Below are 17946 nucleotides of genomic sequence, written 5' to 3' on the forward strand. Positions count from 1 at the left end.
CCATATTTCTCTTTTTGTAAATGGCAATTTATTTATTGTAATGTTATATAGGAAAGGAAAGATAATCAGATAAAGAGAAACAAGAAATCAAAGAAATAGAAGAAAGAAAGACAGGTTGACAGACAATTGGAAAGACAGACAAAGGAGGAGACAAAATATTTCAAATTCAAATTCTTTATTTCATCTTGAGCATATACATCTCATCTATTTAACGGAAAATTTCATAATGTACATTCAAAATCAATATTCAAATTCAAAATCAGCACAGGCTGTAAGATACAATCAGCATATGGAATTTACAAATACAGGTGTTTTTTATGAACTAAGAGCTTGCAAATCAAACTAGTTAGAAGCCATCAGAGTAGAACGTAGTAAACATGCATGATATATGAACTTACCCAGGTTAGTCAATTCTTTGATATTACCGGTTGATAATAATTTGATTAATGTATAGACAGAAGGATTAACACGATAATATAATTTAATATATTTACTTCTTAGTTCGCTGGAGGAGTGGCATTCTAGAATGAAGTGGAATTCGTCTTCTATATCAGTTTTACAGAAAGTCTTAAATTATGAGGATTTTTTCTATTAAATATTAAACAAAACAATGTAAAGGATAGAAAATTAGAAATCTGGTAATATAAAGGTGTCAGTAGCTACGTAATTGAGATAATATGTTTCAATTCTGTCTCCTTTTTTCAAAATAGTAAACAATTGTAAATAAGATAAAACATATAATCGGCAAATTGTAGGTTTAGGAAATATCAAAAAGTCTTTTCCATTTTTTCCATTCTTTCTTGAAGTTAATGAGATATTTTTCCTCTTTATTATTTGCATTATATTTTTGATTATTGTAATGTTCTTTAATTGAACTTTTCAATCCTTGTATAGATAAAGGCACCTAATAGAAATGTTTGTTTATTAAAATCAAATGGATTAATTAATGCATCTAATAAGAACTCAAAATTTTGTAGAAGATTTGTACTTTGTCACATTCCCAGGCCATAATACATGCTAAGTCACAGTAAGGGCTATCTACTATATATGCCAACTTCAAACAAATATGCATTACCCGGTAATTGTCAAAATGTGCTGATTAATTCTGTACTAATACCACTGTAGTTTGGCATTCTTTGTCTTTATGAAAGGCGTTTTATAAAAAGAAATCCAAATTTCATCATCAAATTGAAATATATCATTCAATTTGTTTTACCTGTTGAAATAGTATCATTTTTACAAAATAAGCTATAAAAATCTCTTATGCCTGTTTTATTTTTCAAAATCATTTTTATATTTATTAGTATAAATGGATAGCTTACCTCTACATTTGACCTATCTTGTTGTACAATATATTCTCTAATGGCAGTAATGAGACCCTGGTATCATACAAACTTTGTATTAATATCATAAATCTGTTTGAACTCTTGAAATGTGTAAAATGCATAGGTCTCTGATAAGATCGTTAATTACCATTATTCTTTTATTGTACCATTCTCTGTAAAATATACTTCTATTTCCTATTGTAATCTTATTGTTATACCAGATGGGCATTTTGAACCTACTGCTAGGGGACTGATATTTAATTTTTCATTAGTTTTTCTACACATTTATATATGTACAGAGGGGCACCTTGTCAATACATGTACAGGGGGGCACCTGTTTAATGCATATACAGAGGGGCAGTTGTACCTTTTCAATAATGTACAAAGCGGCATTTGTTCAATACATGTACAGAGAGGCAGTTTTACGTTTTCAATACATGCACAGACGGGGTATCTGCCACTGTATGTCTTTAAGTGGTCCATATGCATCATTAATTAGGCCTACCATGAAAGTATGTGAAAGATACCCGCTTGGCTTCTGAATTAAATTCACTCGACTTGATCCAGTTCTCTTAAGCGGACGATGAAGTGCTCGATTTATGTCCACCATATTTAAGAATGAGACTTAAGCATGCTAAGGACCGTTCTCAAGTATTGGTCCATTCTCAGCTTAAAATCTAAGAATTGAGAATAACGAACTTTGTAGATAGCCAAAAGTTGAGCATATGCTTAAAGTTAAGCATACACTCAAAGTTAAGCATTGAGAACGGAGTTAAGAAGTTTCGTGCAAGCGGGGCCAGGGGCCGAACTTTTCCAGGTCTCCGCTTACTGTGTATTGGACACCTTTACTTGACAATTTAACATTTCTAAAAAGGAAGAAGTGAAGTCCAATTCCTTCAGAAGTCAATATAGTGTTGTGGTTACGGAAAAGAAATTGTGAAAATTAAACAAGACTTGATGAAGGGGGATGGAGCGAGGAAGAGCTTGAGTTGAATTTTGCATTTGTGTTGTTTTGTCATGATTTGATTTGTCTTGATTTATTTTGTTTTGTCATTATATGATTTGTCTTGTTTTGATTTGATTTATCTTACTTCTCTGTTTTGTTTCTGTTAAAATTGTGTTTCTTTGTTGTTGTTTTCTTCGATGTTACATTTCATTATAGACATACCCGAGGTAAATATATGTAACAAGAGTCTACATAGAGGCATTGTATGCCGTTCATTCCAAAGCACATTATTTAAAACTTATATTTACATTCTATTACATCCACTTTTATTTTTCGAAATTAAGAAAAAATAGTCTTTTTCACGGTAAAAAGCAAAACACCGTCATGAAAACAACATTAATTGAACAGTTTTTTTCGCAGGAAAGACGATGCGTTGTCAACGGTGACGAAATACATAGTTGAGCAATAAACAAAAAGTCCCACTTTGCATATTTTTTGATAATTTAATTTACATTACCAGCATGTTTTACAAGCATTGATTATCTTAAAAATTGACTGTAGATCTAAATTTAAAACAAAAATACCATATAAAATATTTTATTTGCAAAAAGTCAGAATTATTCCGTGTTCGCGGAGAAAGCTGACCGTTAAAAAACGATTGTGCAGCGGCTATGCTCATCAGGCAACGAAGCGGTTCGACTTTCAACGAGATAGAAAGTGCATCCGTGAAATGTGGAGTTTTCTTAGAAACCAGATGACGATTTAAAAGATGCTGTTGGCTGAATTCTTGTGTCGATCGACTGTGTCAACAGGACTAGCTAATCGTTTGAGCATTCGGCATGTATTACCACAGGAGCCTGAAGTTTTGTCAATAATGAATAATAATAGTAATACAAAAAAAACACCTATAGGTATTTTTCTTTTGTATTACTGTTATTATTCATTATTGACAGAACTTCAGCCTCCTGTGGTATTACTATCGATGAGGGGACTGGCCGACGATCCAGGACGATTTCACCTGCTTCGCCACTTGCAACGGACGCTAGTGTAGATTCTAGAGGACAGTGGATTATTCTGTTCTGATAAAAAGGACCTGTTAAAGGATCTTATAGCAGACACGCTTCGGTGGCCCGCCATAAACATGATTTGCCTTGATTCAAAACCACAGTCAAACACTTCCGTGACGTCGCTGTCAGACACAGTTTGACTTTGACTTTAAACATATTTTATTAACCAGAATTTGAAAATAGGATTTGTCACACGTTATTACAACTTATAAAGCCATCTCCTTACAACAATAATTCAAAACAACAGAAGATGATATAAACTGTCAATTACTATTCATAGTAGTTATGAAGCGATTTTTAAAGTAACACCTACACATACAAAAAACAACAACATATTTTAAAGTTAAGTTCATAATCGAAACATGTTAAGATCTTCCACTGGATCTTATAAAAGTTTGCACTTGTTTGAATACATCACAATTTGTATCCAAAGCCAGATTTTCATTTCCAAACAGTAATAATCTCAACGTTAAATGTACATATAAATGATTATATGATCAAAAAGTACAGGACGAGCATTTGTGTAAGGTTGACATTCAAAGAAGAAGTGATAGGCATTTTCGCAATGGTAGCAACAATTTATACAATTGGAGTCTTGGACCAGGTTTGCACAGTAAAGATCATGTTTGAGAGGACTGCATTCGTGTCTTAGTTTGGTATGAAGAATGTTTAGTTTTCTATCACCACGTAGGTAATGAGGGGGTACTGTATATGGTATGTTGGTGACTGATTTGAAAGATGAGAAAGACATGAATCTAATATTATAGTCTAGAGTATTCCAAATTTTTAATGAAGAAGGCAAGAAAGATAAACTAGTAGTAGAGAGTCTTAAATTGGGAATTTTATAGTTATCATTATTTCTAAGAGCATGTCGGTTTTCTGCTACCTTAGTGGGAAGTAAATTTGTTAGGTAGTTTGGGGTTTGATGCCTATCCATTTTGTAGATTAACTGAAGTTTTCGACTTTTTCTTCTATCCGAAAGTAATTCAAGACCAATTTCTGTATATAATGATTCATTTCTAGCATATGACGGTAAACTTGTAATTATTCTAGCTACTTCACGTTGAGCCCTCTCTAACTTTTCAGAATCGACCAGAGTACAACCATCCCAAACATCGCATGTTTTGTAAATTCTTAAGAGAGCATCCCGCTTCAACATATATTTGAGTTTTCGCAAAATATTTATTGTTTTCATTACCGATTTATAGATTTCAACTACATGATCTGACCATTTTGCATCTGAATTGAATGTAACTCCAAGGTGCCTATGCATACGGTTAACATTCAAAATATTTCCATCAAAAATCAGTTCAAGATCTTCATCTATATCGTTGAATTTGATATGAAAATAATTTCCGTCTTATTTTGATTGAAAGTAACTAGCCAAGAGTTAGCCCACCTATTTAAAGCTTCCAGGTCCCGATTCAAAACTGTTTGCATATCTAGACAAGAAGATGAAGAAGTTTTTAAAGACGTATCATCAGCAAAGATATACCCCTATTAACACTTTATATTACGAAACTAGTCTTGAAACTTTATCTAATCGCAGAAAACGGAGGAAACTTCAACTATTGTATAAGATGCATAATAAATTAACTCCTGATTACTTTATCTGGAGAAATTAATCGTTACGCTTTACGTAACAATAATAACTATATGATTCCTCCTTTAAGATTATCTCTTACTAACCTTTCTTTTCTACCTTCTACTCTTCACTATTAGAATAACTTAGAAATTCAGTTCGGTCCCTTCCCTCTATTAATTCCATCAAATCCTGTTTAACATCAAATATTCAGTCAAGTCCACCTATTTACTTTAAAATCGGAAATCGGAAACTTAATATTTTGCATACTAAGCTCCGACACCAGTGCAGTTCCCTTAATTATGACCTTATGTGATTGGGAATGAACTTGAATTCACTCTTGGGTCTTTGCTGAATCCAGGGTATAATGAACTACCTTAGAGAGTATAACAATTTATGTAACTCTATCCCTGGTCTAAAGTCATAGCAATGGTCTAAGGGCAGAAAACGCAAAAGGGGTTTAGTCCTGTTTACCAGTATCCAACTAGTCAATTGGAACTGAGTAATTCAACAGAAGTCAGTTTGTATCGACAACCTTTATTGATGTTGGAACCAGTACCTGGAAATGAAAGCAGTTTATGAAGAAGAGATTGACGACATTTTTACTATAGTCGACATTACTTGGGACTTTCGAGGATGACATGTCTTTAGTCCTTTGGGGACTTGGTATTAATCAGATTAATACCAACTCTTATGTATGTAGCAGTCAGCCACGCTACCATATTGGTGGTTTGGTCGAACCACTTGGCTTTTACAATACTAATGTGTAAATACATATAGTGTGCATGTGTTCGTCTTCCTCCAGTAATTTTTATTTCAGTAATTATTATTTTCAGTAATTTTTATTTCAGTAATTTTTATTTCAGTAATTATTATTTCAGTAATTTTGTATTATTAGAAGCGTTTTTATGTTTTCAAGTTCTTCTGTAAATTTTAGTTCCTGTATGTTGTGTTCTCATCTTCGTTTTCTTCAAAGTAGAAATACAATCCTATATAAGGGCTTATATTCTAAGAGTCTTGTACCATGTGTCTTGTACACATACATTATACTTACATTGTACCAGGTACGGACAATGCCCTTATACAACTTGATACGTCAATGAACACGTGTGGTAATGACTCGAATTCGTCATCTTTTCTACATTTTTTTTAATATAATGTATCGATTCCAAATCTCTGCCGGTGAAATCATGTGTATGTCTTACAATGTATTTTTTTGGTAATTGATTTCCATATATTTTAGCCTGATATTTTGCACGTGAATTTTCTATTTGTAATTGAATCACCGCAACGTATACTGATGAGCTTGAAGCTCAAAGTGAGTATATAACTGTCGTAACTATTTCTATAAATAGATACCAAGACACGTGATAGTACTTGTACGTATACTATACACACGCTCGTCTATTTTACCCTTATAGAATAGTAGATCGAACATGAAGTATGTTGTAAGGTGTGTATTTACTGGGCTGGCGATTTCTGTGCTTGCACTCGTGATGGCGTGGAACTTTGTCCCTTTTATGTGAGTTTATGATTTTTATAGTATACGTAGTTTACGTAGTTTCACAGAAATGGTGTTAGAATCATGTATGATATCCGTTAAAGGGCGTGATGTGCTTTACTGCAAAAATAGTTACGCCAGGTGCATAATGAAATCCAGACAACACACATGTCTGCAAACGATTAATATATTGTCTTTGTGTCTTTGTGTCTTTGTATTGGGAGCTTATTGTATTGTACTGGGATATATGCACTGATTTTATATTGTATTTATTTTTTAAAACAGGCTTTAAAAAGTTTTTTTTTTTATTCCAGATAAATTAATCAGTCGCATGATTTCTAAGCTGTGAACACAGAAGCTAGCAACGATGTATATGTACTAAATAACAAAAAAATAATCTTAACTAGTATTGTAATATTTGATTGCGTATATATTTACTTATTATTCTTACTTTTTATACATATACGTATTGTTGCTAGCCTCTGTGGTAAAACGCTGAAGGGGGGGGGGGGGGTCCATGTAGATAACGCAATTTCAGATGACGCCGTTGATAAGCTCAATACGCAGTAAGACTTTTTGTGAAATGCATACTGGAAGTCAGAATCATAACAATTAAGATATTGTTTTATGCATGAAAAATGCTTATGTTAATGAAATTAAAATAATTTGATACCGGTTATCTATAGGAAAAGACTTACACAGGCTTAGCCTGCTGTCTTATCCATTTGTTAATAATAATATTCAACATTTTGTATAGCGCCCTATCTAGCTAACATAAGCATCTTTAAAAAGCACTCTACAGTACAATGTACATAAATAAACAATTAATACAATTTTGAGGAATTCGCAGGATCTGCATTTATGCATGTACTGTTATATTTCGTCTGTAGTTCCTGTAATTATCTTTGTTTGTATTAACAATAAAATATTTTAAAACGAACACGCGGCATGTAGGTTAAGTCCGTAACTTATTAAATTATGGTAGCACTGTACTTCTGTGTAGGTTATAGTAAAACATTGTATCCCTTGGTAATAATGTACATAGTCACAGGGTACCAGGTACATGGCATCGCACTGAGTATCGATTCCCAAATTCTGGTCGGAAGGTACCTCAAATGCTGTACGAATTCACTTCAAATGCAGTCAGAATGCAGTTAGAATACACTGTAAATGCTGTTCGATATTTCCCCACTTTGAATGTACCTCAACAGTTTTGAGCATGAGCAAAACATTAGAACTGGCCACGGTGCAAGTTCGAATCCACGTTCAGGTTCATTTTTATTTTAAAAAAAATATATGGGGAAATTCATCGTTGAGGACAGTCTCATTGATTTGAAATGCAGGAAGACCGCATGACAAAGTAAGGAGCGCAATACACGTGTAAAACCGGCTTTTCGAAAATTATATATATATCATTTTTTCCATTCATAGGCGCAGGAAAAACATATTCTAGATGAAAGCAGGTAACGACATGACGCAGGCAGTAGTAATGAAAATTAAATACTTTCAAAACGACTTGGTAATATTTGTACGAACTTGCGTTACAAACAGCATATTATTTGTTTTGAATTCATAGAAATAACGCGAAATAAGCATTGTGTTTAGTCTTTATCGCGAAAACGCATGTATCAATAATCACGGCCTTGAATTTGGCTGTTTACAATAATCTATTCTTAGACACAGGATTCTACGGAGCCCTCGAAGGGACATGATATAACATTTACTAATCTGTGCGCACGAGTTACTAAACCGTGCGCAGCGATTACCAAACCGTGCGCACTGATTATTAACTTGTGCGCACAGATGGCATCTCGTGATAAATGTATGAGCATGTCCCTTCGGGTCCGATAGAGCTACCCGTATGAAAATACACGAGGACGCGTCATGACAATACACGGTGGCACGCGCGCACTAGCGGATCACAACTTTGGGGAAATAGGCATAGCAACCAGCCAAATCTCTTTTATGGCATAAAGCGGCCTTGCGAGGCACAAAGAGTCTTTGTGTCAACGCTGCATACATTAATAATATGAATTGAGAGGTGTCATTGTTATATATATATCTCAGGCAAGTAAGTCTAGAATAAAACATCGGCACTGTTGACTCACATTATTCTGCCAAATTTCATTCTTTCAGTCATGACTAAATGAAAACAAAGTGCTGGTTAACTTATCTGGACTTAACGTACAAACTAATAAAAAAAAAAAAAATATATATATACGGAATGGGATTATCTCCCCTTAAACCGTAATGCCTATATAAAAAAGAAACCAACAACAGGTAAACGTGGTTTTGTTTATGATATTTGTTTATGATTATAACCATATTTTTCAGGCACCGTGATGATCCATCGGTCCGACACTTTGATGTGCCGCTCAGTTTATTAGATACACGAACGATCTCTACCCATCCAGCAGTGCTGAGTCAGGAAATCTTCAATAGGGCCGTCCAGGCTATCCCCGATTCCGATTATGCTGCTTCCGTATCTAGAAATGTTTTGTCATCTTATGAAGCATACTTGTCCATCAACGACGATATCGATTTAAGAAGCATTGCAAGCAATACCTATTCCATACAAATACTTGCTGTAAATCAGGAAGTATATTCACTCGGAGATTTGATCAGGGTGCGAATCATGCTCTTTGATGGATATGGGAAACCCCTAACATATGGTGGAGATATTCTTAGAATTTGGCTAACAACTCCATCCAAGAACGCTAGCGCAAATGGCTACGTCATTGATCACGGGAACGGATCATATACAGGTCACGTGAGGGCATTATGGACAGGTAGTTGTGTCATAAAGACGTCAATAGCTGCAACTAAACAACACATTGCGGTTGTTCATAAATTTATTGAGAAACACGGATTACTGCATGACATGGCTGCCGGATTTAACAAAAATGACCTTCAAGAACGAACCCCGTGTAATGTGAAACCGAGCGTGTTTGGACTGACGGATGTATGTAATTTTACAAAAGAAAATTACGGTCTCAACTGGTATTGTGAAAAACCAAGAAATCCCAAACTGACTTGTCAAGATTGGACAACTGTGCAAGGACATCGCGAAGACCATTTAAATGAAGTTGAGAGAAAGATTGCCAGGTAAATGTATACGAATAAGCTTTTAAAATTTTTTGATTATCGTCGCCCAACGCTGAACTTTATAATTATTACAATAGATACAAGTGGCAGCATCGTTCGGTTCATGGTTATTGAACACTAGAATTAATAAATAGAAAATATATCCATTTGGTACACTTAAGGAAAAGGTTTCTATTTTGGACAGGTTATGAAGTGGCAAATCGCCGATGAGCACGTGTAAATCAAATAGATGGCGAATGCACGCGTGTCAATCTCATCACTTGGTCTCGTTCAACCAGACACTTGTTGTATGCGCAAGCTACGCCGAACAGAGAATTACAAGTGATCAAGCGTCTGGTTGAACGAGACTACTCATAACTTGGAAAATTCTTCTTCGTATTTACAATACTTTTCCTGTAAATAGTTCATAATTATTTTATTCACTAGTATGATATGCTGTCACAAACTTTATTTGCAAAAGTCATTAATGTGTGATCGGTTCAACAGATTGGAATTGGCATAAACCATATGTTACCCCGCCAATATCTGTTGTTGATGACGTCACACAATTCTGTCTCTTTCGCGGAATGTTTATATAGTTCCGCTCACATGCATTGTTGTCGACGTCATGGAAACTTGTTAATTAAGTTTTATATGAGCAGATTATGAGATGATTTCTCAGGTTTGCGATAACAATGGCTATTGAGTGAATTTCAGCGTAGACTGAATATTAACTTAAAATAATAATAAAATGATTAGGTAGGGGTATATCGACTATATTATAACAGTGTTGAAAGTACGACGGAACGAAAATTATGTCATACATACCTGACTACAAAAAGCATATACATACTTTCTAGATACTTGAATATATATCATTTCAACCAAAAATCTTGTAGAGAACCTTTTATTATAAGGAAATCCGTTGTTATAGGTTCTACAAGCACATGCTGTTGAGGGAAAGTCCGACAATCAAGACAAAGGGAGGTAAGTAAAGGTAGACAGACTACTCACAACTAGGATGAGAAAAGAATTTATCTCGTGCACATCCTCGATAATCTAGGGGTTACGCTTACTTACGCTCTCTACTCCCTACACCCCTGGAATATGTCATAGCAGTATTGTAGGTGCGGTCACGTTACGGTAAAAAATGACAGGCTTTGAAGTCGGGCGTCTCTCCGTTGTAATCTTCAAAGGACAGTTATCAGTCCACCGATGTGTCAGTATTTTTTTCCTGAGACCAGTCAAACAGCTTTCTTCGTGCCTTTAGTTTTGCTATGACATATTCAAGGGCATCCTCGATATCCAGGGGTTACGCTTACTTTCGCTCTCTACACCACTGGAATATGTCATGGCAAAATTGAAGGCACGAAGATAGCTGTTTGATTGGTCTCGGGTAAAAAAAAACTGACCAATCGCTAGGCTGATACCCGTGCTTTGAAGATTACAAAGGAGAGACGCCCGACTTCAAAGCCTGTCAATTTTTGCCGTTACGTGACCGCGAGATTCTTTTGATGTACATCAAAGGATCGAACAAGTCGTCTTGTCTCATCAACAAGGTGGCGTACATCGAGCTTTCAATTTTGCCATGACATATTCCAGGGGTGTAGAGAGCGAACGTGAGCGTAACCCCTGGAAATCGAGGATGATTCCAGGGGTGCAGTACAAACGAAAGTGAGCGTAACCCCTGGATATCGAGGATGGTGCGTGCATGACAGACCTGTCTAGGGGTGCAATACACTTCTTTCTCTTACGCTGCATAGGTTTATCCACGTATTTCCCGGTGTGAGCTTAATATAATCTTTCATAACCCTAGGGGTAAGACAGAAATATCTTAACCCAAGGAGTAAGATTCTTAAATATTTCGTCCGAGGCTTTGCCGCGTGCCAGCCATTTAAGAATATTTACATTCTGTATGCTTAGACCCATTGACAAAAATTACATTCATAAATGCATAACACAGGTGTTCATAGAATCTCAGCACGTGGGAACTAATAGTAACCTGATCACACTGCGTAGTAATACACTACAAAAACTACTCACTCGGAACGACCGACCTAGATGCTTAATTCTTTCATCTTAAAATATTATTGAACTGTGCTTTGTGAAATATCCACGTATTCACATGTCCTGTGCTACAAATAAACATTGAATATGGAACTACATTTTGTTGTGTTATTATTGTTGACGGTTGCTAAGATCTCTCACGATAGTGTCACATTTCCCCGCGAAAAACACTGTTCTCGCCACTGCGTTGCACCCGTGTATATGCAGGAACAAACCCTGTTTGTTTGTTTTATTCGTTGTTATATTGATCCACTGAAAGGATTCGTCAATGTAAATATAAGGAATGATATTTATTTTTTCAACATTTATGAGGTCATAACAACAATGGGTTTTTGGACATATTTTACATGAATCGCTAACGCGATTCATTCAATATGTCCATAAACCCATTGTTGTTATGACCTCATAAATGTTGAAAAAATAAAAATCATTCCTTACATATTACACTAAGGGTTGATATTTCATAATTTCCAGCAGTCGGTGATCTGCTATTGTTGATGTGACTCCAATGGTTGTTGATGCAACGTCATGCAATTGTCATGACGGATTTGTGTGTGAAACATGATGGGAGGAAAAAATAATCATCCTTACCCTGAGGGTGTGGTAGAGAAAACTCCAACCCTCGGGATGAAATTCTCGAACGTTTTACCCTCGGCACAGCTTCGGGTAAGACAATCAAAAATATCATCTCTCGGATTGGAGATTTCTCTGTCACACCCTCAAGGTAGGGGACGATTATATTAGGCTCTGCCAAGGTTTGAAACAGGGGGATTCTCCTCTCCATGACAATTCTATAACGTCAACAGTGCATCAAGATCACATCAACTTAACTTTATTTATATGATACACAATGGGTCAACAGGGTGAGAGAAAAATAATCATTCACCCATAGAGGTGTGATTGGGGCTCTTAACTATCATGGAAAGATTCTTAAGTTGCCAGACACTCTGCATACCCTCGTGTTTGGCAACTTAAGAATCTTCCCCCTCGGGTTGAGATTCCCCTATCTCACTCCCCAAAAGGGTGAGCTATTTTATTTATTTTTCCCTGACCAGGAGGGTTGATATCTTTTTCTAATGGGGAGAATAATAGAATCTCTCACCCCCTTTGGGACGAGATAGGGGAATATTTCCCCGAGGGTTGAGATTCCCCTATCTTACCCACAAGGGGGTGAATTATCCCTGTTCTCTTACCCTGTTCTCCCAATGTGTATCATAAACACAATGTAATACTAACGTTACATGCTAAATTCAGGGTTGACGTGACGTTGATGGATTGTTGACGTGACGTCATTGTGTTGTTGAAGTGACGTCATACCATTGTTGTAAATAGGGGAATCCCCCCGTCTCAACGCTAGGGTGAGAAAGAAAAGGAATTCTCTTACCCTGGACAGTTGTATCCGCACTTTTACCGGTATGAGATTTCCTTGTCTAACCCTAGGGTTGAGACGGGGGGATTTCCCTATTCATCACAATGGTTTGACGTCACTTCAACAATACAATGACGTCACGTCAACAATCCATCAACGTCACGTCAACAATCCATCAACGTCACGTAAACCCTGAATTTAGCATGTAACGTTAGTATTACATTGTGTTTATGATTTAGACAACCAAAAAGCATCACCCCTCGGGTTGGAGATTTCTCTGTAACACCCTCAAGGTAGGGGAAGATAATAGTAATCCATACCTCACATCAGGGATGGATTCTATTAGTCTCACCTTAGGTTAAGGCGTGGGATTCCCCAGTCAAAACAATTGTACGACGTAACGTCAACAATGCGTTGAGACTGTAACGTCAACTCCGATAGGGTGAACGTTTTCATACTTTTGAATTACATATTACGTGCGTGACGTCACCATCGTACAGCAGTGATGTGACGTCACGAAGTCATATCGATATATTGATGGTTATGATCATAATAGGTAGTATTCTGAGAGAAATACAGATGTGACATGATTTTCTCTGTGATTTGGAAAGCATTTTTCCTTAATTGTTCTTATTTCTCAATTCCTCAGATTGCAAAATTACGTGGGTTTTTTTAAATTGCAAGTTCACCATAAGGAATTAATATATAAATATATCTTTTTAAGTCAAATCATATCATATCATATATAGTCGGCATCAGATCAGTGCTATCGCAAGGCGGCAATTAACCAACATACCCTGCCTCCAGCAACCATACACGCATACAGTGAACATACCACACACGGAGGCCTATCCTTTAATGACCTAAGCTGTTAAAAGGGACGTTATTTAACCTTTTTAAACCATACTTATACAAATAAAACGTTCACCAATATCCTTCCCAATGTAAAATGTCGATTTTCCCTGAATTTGTCAGGTTGATTCATGTAAATCATGAGCTACCGCTGAGAGAGACAGTCCAGCGTACTACTACGATACTGATTATAATGATCTACTCCCGTTGAACTCAATTAGGCATTATTATACGTATATTGTTTTTTGTTTTTCAGATGGGACGTATGTTCCGTCAGTCGATCTACCATGTAGCAAGAGACCAAATAAGGAGACGTGGCTCGAGGAATCCCCTGTTGGGTTTTATTATAAAAATCAATGGCACAATCGAGGCTGCAAAAGTACGTTCATACCTTCCAAGATGTCGTATGAGAACTGCCTGCGTGATCAGTTCCTGTTTTTTATTGGTGATTCGAATATCCGCTCATGGTTCGATCAGATACAGCAAACGTTAAATATGGTCATAGCGGCAAATACAGAAGGACAGAAGAGAGGACCATGGTTCAGCTTGCGGAGAGCTGACCGAACCGACTTAAATCTAAGTCTGGTGTGGGCCGTTCACGAGTTGCCTTTCTATACCGGAGGTCATTCACCAAGGGAATATATCAAGTCCATGGCTTGGCACATAGACCGCATTCCGTATATGAAAAAGTTGACAATCGTAATACATAATATGATGCACTTAGCTAGAACCCCACCATCTGAATTTCGTGCGCACGTGCGGGATGTTAGATTTGCGATTGGTCGACTTTTTAAACGAGTACCAGAAGCAAGGTTGTTCATAAAAGGACCTCACTCTGCTACTTATGTAAACCTTTTTAAACCTTTGGATTTCATAAGAAAGGTCCAAGAACAAGTTTTCTTTGAAGAATTGATTGAATTCCATGATAAGATAACTTATTTGAATTTGTGGGATATGACAACATGTATAGAAAACGTCAACGTCCACCCTGGTCCATCGACCGTTAGGGATATGATCAGTTACTTTATGTCGTATTTGTGTGACAGATAATGGCGTCAGATTTATCATGGTGGCCGATTCTAAAGATAGAAGGGCAACGTGTTTGCAATGCTTACAGTCGTTAGTCCCGTTTGCAACTCCATATTATACTAGACAATAGCGTTACTTACAATTTAATACTATAGTTTTGTTGTCTAGTATACATTAACCATTTTCTCTAAGTTGACAGAGAAATCGATCCCAAGCAAGGCAAATTTGCTCATTCCCCATTTCAACTTCCGTCTGTTGTTACATCAGCTTTTTTTTATCTCCAAATTACGTTTGGTGTTTTTTTTCTCACTATTATCTTTTATTCCTGATACTTAAGCATCGTTTTCAAATATATGTAAAGCCTCTACGAACGGAGGTTTTGGGTCGTTAAAATAAAGGATCAGTCACCAGCAAACTGTGAGAAAATGTATTCTTTATTATTTATTTGTATACCTTTTATATATTTTACTATTTGTAACAATGATAGCTATAATGTTTCAAATATCATAAGAAATAAAAAAAACAATAGAAATATGTCAGAATGACATGAAAGTCACCCAATCATTCTGTATGATCATTTTCCGAAAAATCATTGACCAAGCTACAACGGATATATTTCCACCTGTCAATCAAAATGGTAAACAATTACCAGGTGTAAATACATACACGTACATACTGTTCAGGTAGCCATGCCAACACATGAAATTAATAAGAAAGCATGTCGCAAATATAACGTTAGCGTTGACTGACAACCTCGAATACGGGGAGATCTGTGCGCTGACACGGTTACCTGGCATGGTCAGAACAGGTAACGTTAATTGGAATATATCGATGTTGTTTTCACAACAATAAGTTTAAGAAAAGATTCAATCTTATATACGGACAAATCTTCTACTATTTTTTGTTATGAAATACACTTTTCCAAGTAGTTTTCTGATCGTCTGCAAATCCGACTGAATCGGTCATTGATATCGGCAGAATGTGTACGTTTAAAGGCAGTCATTCCGACGAGGACCGCCAACAGCCGAACAATTGTGATTTCAACAATTCTCTTTCGAAAAGAAAAGATCGGAATGTTTTTGGCTGTTTTGAACCCGTTGATATTTAATTTTCAAACACAAACTTTTATCATTATCGGTTCAATTCTCATGGATGTCACCTTGTAAATTCCAGCCGGTTAATAGTATCATGCGAAGTTGACTCTTTGCGGTACACAAACTTGCTAACTTCGCCACTTTACCCATGTCGTTTTGCACATTACTACGGTCAAGATTGAAGAGTTCAGCATGATTTTACCCAAGAACGACATTTTAACCACAGAGTGATGAATGCGATGCAATTCTTCGTTATGTTTCCCGATACGTGGTACAGTATTTATCAATTCACAACGTAACGTCCTGAAAAGTTGAGCCTACTTTACTCGAGTTTATTTATCCGATTCTATAGTATTATATGACTTAAACTACGCGCAACAATCTACTGGCTGTCGCGCGCCTTTTTCTCTCTCCATTTCGTCGTATTGAATGTGTTTGGTCACAGTGGGAATCAGACTGGATGGGGGAGCGGGGGTGTTAGTCAGCCATCCCGGCGACAGTTCCAGTTGAAAATTATCTGAAGTTCCAGTGTTTGATAAGCAGGTAACTTTGATGGTTAGTAGTTCCAAGTTTAAAGTACATGTACTTGCTCTTGAATGTATATTAAATAATCGTGTTAGCATCTATAATTGCTCTATTTCAAATTTCACCTTTTACATTTCATTATTTTCCATGTCCAAATATCTGACCAACACCTCCTTCAGTACTTACAGTTCTTAGATTATATTTATGATATTTGATAAAAGCCATTCTTTATGACAAAGAACCAAAACGTTTTAAAAGTCGTTAAAAAAATAAGTTGTTCATGAATACCACGTTGTCCATTGCAGTTAATTATCATATATTTACATTTGCATGGCATTGTCACTATATAGCCTCTTTGAAAGCTGTGTCGTTGATGAGTGCGGCAAACGGCAGCTGTGAATGGTATAGCACCTAATCGAAAGCCGCAGAGTTGCGTATTTTTTAGGTGGTAGGTAAATCTTGTACCCCGTTCCCGGACCCGGACTGAAACCCCGTACCGTGAATATAAAGATATTTTAATATCTCAGTAACGAGATGGTTTATAATTTTTATAAAAATATAGAATAATTTCAAACATTATTTTCTAAATGTGACAATTACAAAAATGTTTATTTATTATCTAATAATTTAGAAATCGACGATAATGTGTTTTTCAAGGGGGTAAAACTTGTACGCCGCAGTCAACCGTGAAAATCACGGTTTCTCACATATAAGTAGAAATTTAGGAAAAATTAACATGTTATTTTCAGAAATATAGAAGAAAATACCTTACTGTTTATAATTATGTAAGTTTCGTTGAAATATAACAACATATTTCACATGAAATTCTGACTTTGTTGTGATCGCGGGTGTTTTGTTTCCTCCCGTACCCGTACTAAGGGGACGTAACTCTGTCAAGCTGTCGTTATCAAGTAGAACTCTTAGCCATTCTATTAGAATGTTACCAGGCTCTGCGACGCGGACGCAGTTCTACATAAGAGCCCATATTTTTTTAAACTATATATATATAAGATAAATAATAGTTCACAAAATAAAAATTCATGATCATCATTATGATTGGTTATTGGGTATCATTAGAAAAAATGGGTATTTTTATAATAACTTATATTTGAAGAAATGGTTTTATGATTGAAATAATTGTGTTCTTTTTAATACAAATTACAAAATACAAAAAAAGGATTAAGTTGAATAGAAAATTATAAATATATTTATTAAAATAAAAATTAGCTGTAGTCATGTTTTATGTTTAAATCACAATGCTGGCTAACCTAACTAACTAAACTGCATTATTCTAACCTGACCTATATACTTAATTCTGACTTGTATTGCTGTTTTATGAACACTTACCACACTTCATAATAAAACTATCCCTAGAAAAATGTAAATCTGACAGATCACTTACACATCTATTATGAAACCATCTGTCACAGCCAGCATCACAAGAAACCATATCATCAAATACATTTGAAATGTGACACCCATCTGCTTCGCAATCAATAAAAATA

At 35.8% G+C, this 17946-nt stretch overlaps 1 protein-coding gene across 1 annotated transcript; it reads left to right on the top strand.

The window, feature by feature from the left end:
* The first annotated feature begins 6357 nt into the window (after positions 1-6357).
* On the top strand, positions 6358-15070 carry LOC110466252 (NXPE family member 4-like). The gene is made up of 4 exons (XM_021522659.1): positions 6358-6442; positions 8756-9526; positions 10440-10492; positions 14050-15070. The coding sequence occupies exons 1-4, from the start codon at positions 6417-6419 to the stop codon at positions 14841-14843; spliced, it is 1644 nt and encodes a 547-aa protein (XP_021378334.1). The 5' UTR covers positions 6358-6416; the 3' UTR covers positions 14844-15070.
* The last annotated feature ends 2876 nt before the right edge of the window (positions 15071-17946 follow it).

This window comes from Mizuhopecten yessoensis, unplaced genomic scaffold (genome assembly GCF_002113885.1).
Source record: "Mizuhopecten yessoensis strain PY_sf001 unplaced genomic scaffold, ASM211388v2 scaffold11125, whole genome shotgun sequence".
Classification (NCBI taxonomy): domain Eukaryota; kingdom Metazoa; phylum Mollusca; class Bivalvia; order Pectinida; family Pectinidae; genus Mizuhopecten; species Mizuhopecten yessoensis.